Source organism: Adiantum capillus-veneris, chromosome 11, assembly GCF_014529385.1.
Source record: "Adiantum capillus-veneris isolate H3 chromosome 11, ASM1452938v2, whole genome shotgun sequence".
NCBI lineage: Eukaryota > Viridiplantae > Streptophyta > Polypodiopsida > Polypodiales > Pteridaceae > Adiantum > Adiantum capillus-veneris.
The window spans coordinates 48,111,162-48,117,822 of NC_140941.1; the positions used below are offsets into that span (position 1 = coordinate 48,111,162).

Sequence of the window (6,661 nt, forward strand, 5' to 3'; positions counted from 1 at the left end):
CTGCATTCTTTTCAGAGGGGAATACACAGACATGGAGAAGTGTCCGAAATGTGATTCCGAAAGATATCGAGTAGATCTCCACGGGACAAAAATTCCACAAAAGGTTTTGCGACATTTTCCTTTGCTTCCTCGCATCAAGCATTTCTTCGAATGTAAGTCCATGGCCGCCCTAGCATCATGGCATGAGGAGAATAAATCTTCGGATGGTGTGCTACGAATTCCTGCAGATTGCGCAGCCTGGAAACATATAGATGGAACATGGTCGAATTTTGCCAAGGAAGCTCGAAATTTGCGCTTAGGCCTGGCTATGGATGGCGTAAATCCATTTGGTCAAAGATCAACATCTTACAGTGTATGGCCCGTTGTCATCGTCAACTACAACATTCCCCCGTGGTTGACTACGAAGAAGGGGCACCTATGGCTAAGCTTGATTGTGCCAGGGCGATATAAAGTGGGGAATATGGATGTGTATCTTCGTCCACTATTGGAAGAGCTACAACAATTGTGGATTGGCATAGAGGTGGTGGATATGAGCCGACACACAGGACGACGGAATGCTTTGATCAGAGGTATTCTAATGTGGACTATGCATGACTATCCCGGGCTAACAGAATGCTCAGGTGATCTATTGACACTCCTCTCTCAGACACTGTAAATCTTGTTTTTCCCCATAGTTGATCTATTATCATGTGTATACATGCAGGGCTTCAAACAAGCGGATACAGAGCATGTGTCACATGTGGACCTAGACTGAATGCACGTAGGGCACCCTCACTGAAGAAGCAAATCTACGAAGGTCATCAAGCGTATCTTCCGGAGAATCATGTGTTACGCGACGGCTTTTTGGGAAGAGAGCCACCAAGGATGTCTGCACAAGCATGGTTAGAGCAGAAGGAGATGTGCGATGACGGATTGCCTCCAGGGATGAAGAGACTATCTCTATGGTACGAGTTACCATACTGGCCCCGACTCGTGATCAATCACTTGCTCGATCCAATGCACATATTCAAGAATGTGGGTAATCTACTATGGGACCATTTGACCGGCAAGAAAGATACTTTGGGAGCCAGAGTTGACCTTAGAAATGTGGATCGTATGGAGCAATATTGGCCGCAAACAGCGTCTGATGGATCGATAAAACTTCCTAAAGCACCATGGATTTTCACAGGAGCCCAAGAACGCAAAGTAAAAGAGGCCATTCGATCTTTGCGGACCCCCACTGGCGTAATGCACTCGCTCCGAACGTGTTTTACTAAAGAAGGAAAGCTTACCGGTTTGAAGTCACACGATTGGCATAAAATGTGTCAGGTACGTTCATAGTGGACTTTAATATCATTGCATAAAATGTGGACTTTAATATCATTGCTGCACATACTTTACAGTTTATTTTACCGGTTTCCATTGAGGGATGTTTGTCTCTCGACATCCGTAACACAATCTACAAACTTGCAAAGCTGGTGCAATGGATCTCACAAAAGGAGATCGACGTAGACTCCATACCATTCGCCAAACTAAATGCTGCGGAGCTTGTGTGCATGTTTGAGAAACATTTTCCTACTACAATGCTAACCATTCAGGTGCATCTTCTTATTCACATAGTTGATGAGGTGGAAATAGCTGGCACAGTTCATTCCAGATGGATGTTCTTCTTAGAGCGTTTCATGAAAACGCTTAAGGGATATGTGCGTCAAAAGGCACGTCCGGAGGGTAGCATGGCAGAAGGTTGGTTGGTATCAGAGTCCCTAGTGTACATTGGAGAGTGGCTAGACGGATTTGATAAATCCCGGGACACGCTATGGCGAACCATAGATGATGAGTGCATATCTGGGATTGTCATGTGCAATCTCGGTGTTGAGAAGAAGATGACGGAAGATCTAGAGGCTAAAATCAACCGATTTTGCATGCTTCACAATCCAGTGATGCAAAAGTGGATTTCACAATATGAGGATGCAAAGCAAGAGCGACAAAGGGCACGAATCGAGTGGAGACGGGGAAGACGACCACCGATGCACTATCCAGGGGTTCTGGAGAGCCTACCAACCTTCATGAGCTTAAGATGGTTGCACAACCAATTGAAAAGCGCACAACAATGCGGTGACGAAGTGACTGAAGAAGAGTGGGAGTACTCTCGGGGTTGCGCGACCAAGGTAAGTTTGCAATGTACGACTAGCAAGTGACTTTATTCATAAACGTTTGAACGGCCACTCATAATCTTTGTTCGTTGTAGTATAAGTCATACACAGCAGCATGGTGTAAAGGTCGACATTTTAGGGTGGAACGAATCGACAAAAAGCGTTTTACTCAAGATTGTGGAATCATGGCAAAATTTGAACAGTCTAGTCGACGACGTTCCTCTGATGCAATGGTTCAAGATAATCATGGAGGGTCGAAACGCTACTGTGCGTAGAGGAGAGTCTGGTTTTCTTGAGGTGGATTCTACTAAGAAATGGACTGACCTAAGAGACACTTTCGTACTACCCGAGCATTGTGAACAAGTAAGTATATAAATAGTTAACATCCCCCTTTTACAAGTTATGTGCTTGAAAGCTCTCATGTAAGTTATGTGGCTCTGGCAGGTAGTATTTCATCCTACAAAGTCTACATCAAACTGGTGGTACGTCATAGAGGTAGCCCCTCGTAGTGCAAGGACGTATGAAGGCTACCATGTGCCAATCACAACGACATCAATGGAGGAGATCAGAGAAGATGCTCAATCAGAAGCCGCTGCGGTGGTGCCAGACGAGCATCAAGATGCTACTACTCTATATGGGGTGCATGCAGAGGAGCTACAAAATGAAACAGAGGATATGTGTTTAAACGGAGAGCTCTATATAGATATAGGAAGTTATGCTGAGTTATGCGAGGATGAGAGACAGATCTCTTAAAGCCACAAATATTGTATTTGAACAATTTTGCTCCGTGCTGTAAAAGCTCTAGCTCTCTAAGTAGCTTCCATGGTGTGTAACGCTCTGTTCTACTCGCGCTCACATCTTTTGATTGAAAATTCTGAGTTTTCGACTTGCCTCTTCTACCACTCGATTCATTGCGTCATTGTATTTATATGCGTCATTACGTCATTGTATTTAATGGTCTTTGCGTCATTGTCTACTCTATTCATTCAATATTAAGTTTAAATATTCGTGTGTTTAATGCAGGTATGGATGATGAGGAGTTTCTTTCTTCTTTGTCACCGCAGCAGAGACAGTGGTACGTGGAGCGTCATCGCTCTGGCGCATCATCGCGCGTTCCTACACCATCCGCATCTCCCTCTCTTTCGGAGCATTCGGCGCGCTCCGAAGCTTCGGCGTCGACGAGACGAGCGTCACACTCGTCTAGACACCGGCGCTCTAGTGGTGGCGGTGGCGGTTGTTGTGGGGATTCCGCCACCGATGCCTCCACACCGCCTCGTGTTCGACGAGGCTCTTTACCCTCCCCTTCTTTGCCCGCCCCCACACCAGCCACAGCATCGCCATCTACGCCAGGTTTTGCACGGCTGACTATTCCTAGAAGCTACACACCTCTACCTACTCCGCCAGGAGCCACCCCACTCGACACTCCTCGCTTCGAGGCCCAGACGCCGGTGGAGACACCTGACGTCCGTACCCCCATCGACACGCCGCTAGAGACCCCTGCCGAGACACCCAGGTTCACGCGTCACCGGCCAGAGGGCTTGCCTTACTCCGTCGACATCAGCGGCGGCATCATCATGGATGATGACGGCAAGAAGGTGATCTCGCGCATGCGTGGTCTTTGCTCTCAGCTGTTTAGACACTATATACTAAACAAATGGAGTGAAGTACCAAGTGATTTAAAAAACAGAGTCATCAGCATACTTCATGATGAGTTTCCCGTTCCAACACGGGATCAGCGCTTCAATGAAGACCTGATGAAGATTTGAATGCGCGAATACTGCAAACACAAGCGTTCCGAAGTGCAAAAAGCAATCAAGAATGGGTGGAATAGGCCAGATTGGCTGGCCAAAGAAGATTGGAAGAATGTGAAGAAAGAAGCGCGCGAGAATCCCGACAAGTGGAAGCAACAAAAGGATGCAGCCAGAGCGCGAGTAGAGGCAGGGAGCTCGCACCACTTGGGGAGCGGTGGATGGGCATCATTTGAGGCCGATTTTGTAAGTCTTTTCACATTGCTCTTTATGCATGTTCGATAGTTTATGGTTTATGAGTTTTTTAGTTCTAACATAATGAAATCTTTGTATGTTTTGATAGTGGTCGATGACAGGACGTGATCCCACACCGTACGAGCGCGAGTACGCAGGCAGGAAGGGCTTAAACGCCCTGATGGACATTCTCAGTCCTCACGGCGGCATGGTTAGTATTAGGGTTTACTCTTTTTTATTTTTTGTATTGTTTTATAAATGTCGTTATATGTTTATATTTACTGAAAACTGTCTTATTGTCTTTTTTTGCAGAATCCGACAGATACGCCGCTTGGACGCGATGAGACGTCTGATTAGACGACGTCAGTTTAGCCGTAGCTAGATAGCATTAGTTTAGGGTTTCTCATAGCTTATGTATCATGAGACGGATTTTATACGTCTTTTTGAACCATGTATATTATTACATTTGTCACCGCAATTCCTTTTGCCAATCAATTCTTTATGCCTATGATGTTGTACAATTGTCATTATTACATTTGCCAATCAATTCAGTTTGTCTATGATGTGTACAATTGTCAATTTTGCAAACAATGCGTCTTGTGGGTGACTATTTTGGGTCTATTATTTACCTTTGCACTTTTTTTAAAAAGTGAATCAAGTACAATATGGTTGATGGGTGGCAGGGCATTCAATGCCCTGCCACCAAAAAAATATTCTCTCAGGCGTCGCTATAAGCGTCGCTATTTATGGCTCTGTAGCGTCGCTATATGCGTCGCTATACTCTTCTGTGAGAGCGTCGCTATAGGCGTCGCTATATGCGTCGCTATAGGCGTCGCTATATGCGTCGCTATATAGCGACGCATATAGCGACGCCTATAGCGACGCCTATAGCGACGCAGATAGCGACGCTCTCGTAGCGACGCTTTTAGCGACGGTTATAGCGACGCCGGGGGTTATAAAAACCCAGTGTATTTCCATCGCTAAGAGCGTCACAACAGCACACAACCTCTTGTAGTGATTTGTGACATGACTGAAGTACAGGATACCCACGAAGTTTCTCCTTGTGTTAAATCTCATGTGCTGTAAGAGGAAGAAACCCACAATTTTATAACAGATGATGAGGGTAGCCAGTGCTCTAATGATCCAAAAGTGGATGAAAATTTACAGGTTACAACTCTTTTTTATGGTTAGGATGGAGTTCCAAGTAATGATGTCTCAAACACAGCATATTCAGGGGTTTGTGATAACTATGAAGTCAGAGGGGGTGAATCACTACGGATAAAGCAAAGGATGCACATGCTTCTTCAGTTTCTTCAACGAGGTACTGGCTATGGTTGGATCCATATACTCTTTCTACTAATTATGCTTATGTTGATGCTATTATGGTTACCGGTAAAAGGTATGCAGTGTTCCTATATGCTTGCTGAGCAAAAGCTGTCAAATTTTTATGAGAGCTGGGTGTTGCATAATGATTCAAGGGAAGTTTTACTTTACTGTGAGGCTCATAGATGCTATGTGCTTGCTATGGTATTGGACCCAAGAGATTTTGAGGTCCTTAAGAAGCAGGTTGAATATGGTTGGGTTCTTCTGGGTGCACAATGTTATCGGTTGCTGATTGATCCAAGAAGAACAAGCTTACACCAAGGTTGTTTGATGTCGATTGAGATCAATAATGTATGCTCATGTGGATTCTATGCAGCTCTAGTGCTTGGGCAATATCTTCTTAAGCCATTTGATCCAGGAGGACAGGTTTATGAGAACGGCTTATGGCAGTTGATATATAGATCATATGATCCCAATGGTGTTCATCATGATTACAGGTTATGGCAAGAGATTTATAGACTTTGCAGTGGATCATGCTTATGCTTTATTGGATGGATCTACTGGATTGATGGAAAATTTTTGACTTTTCCCTTTGATCCTGGAGGCTTATGAAGGCCTGAAGTCAAATTTATGATGGTTATTGGTAGCATGTTTACAGTGGATCACTGCTTGCATGCCAGCTAGTTTCATACTTATAGTTTTTGAGGATGTTTGGCACATGCCGGAGGATGTGCAGGTTCAGAGGGGGTGGATGTCGTGACACCCCGAACACACAAAAAAGAAGGTTTTTTAGGTTTTCTTACAAAAGAGTTGTCACTTTTTGCATTATCGGTGATTGCAGATAAATAATGTTTGGGATTCTTTGGGTGATATATATGTCTATTGTGATGCTTGGCAATGCTTTAACGGATATTTTTTCTCATTAGGCATTGAAAAGTTCTTTATGGATATCCCCTTCGGAATGTCATCTCTTGAAGTTCAATGATTATGGGACATGTCAATGTGACGGTGGCAAAGTTTTTGGTTGATAAGAATGTGCTTAGCATAGTGTTGGTTACAGTGTATGCCAAATATGGTGGGAAGTTCAAAGGGAAGGTCATGAGGATGTATAAACAGCCGGCATATTGTTGTTAATAAAAGAATAAAGCAATGATATTTTAATGAGAAAAGGGAGAATAAAAGAAACCTGACGAGCTGGCGGCATTTTTAACACCTAGACGAGAG

The 6,661-nt window shown here is 44.3% G+C and overlaps 1 protein-coding gene across 1 annotated transcript; it reads left to right on the forward strand.

The window, feature by feature from the left end:
• Positions 1-3,452: 3,452 nt before the first annotated feature.
• Positions 3,453-4,571, forward strand: LOC147447207 (uncharacterized). The gene is made up of 3 exons (XM_086524276.1): positions 3,453-4,126; positions 4,224-4,325; positions 4,427-4,571. The coding sequence occupies exons 1-3, from the start codon at positions 3,899-3,901 to the stop codon at positions 4,469-4,471; spliced, it is 375 nt and encodes a 124-aa protein (XP_086380402.1). The 5' UTR covers positions 3,453-3,898; the 3' UTR covers positions 4,472-4,571.
• The last annotated feature ends 2,090 nt before the right edge of the window (positions 4,572-6,661 follow it).

Bases quoted from the DNA above. Each gene is read 5' to 3' on its own strand.
- LOC147447207 (XM_086524276.1), top strand. From the start codon at position 3,899: ATGCGCGAATACTGCAAACACAAGCGTTCCGAAGTGCAAAAAGCAATC. The intron at 4,127-4,223 runs GTAAGTCTTTTC...ATGTTTTGATAG, and splicing joins CATCATTTGAGGCCGATTTT to TGGTCGATGACAGGACGTGA. The intron at 4,326-4,426 runs GTTAGTATTAGG...CTTTTTTTGCAG, and splicing joins TCAGTCCTCACGGCGGCATG to AATCCGACAGATACGCCGCT.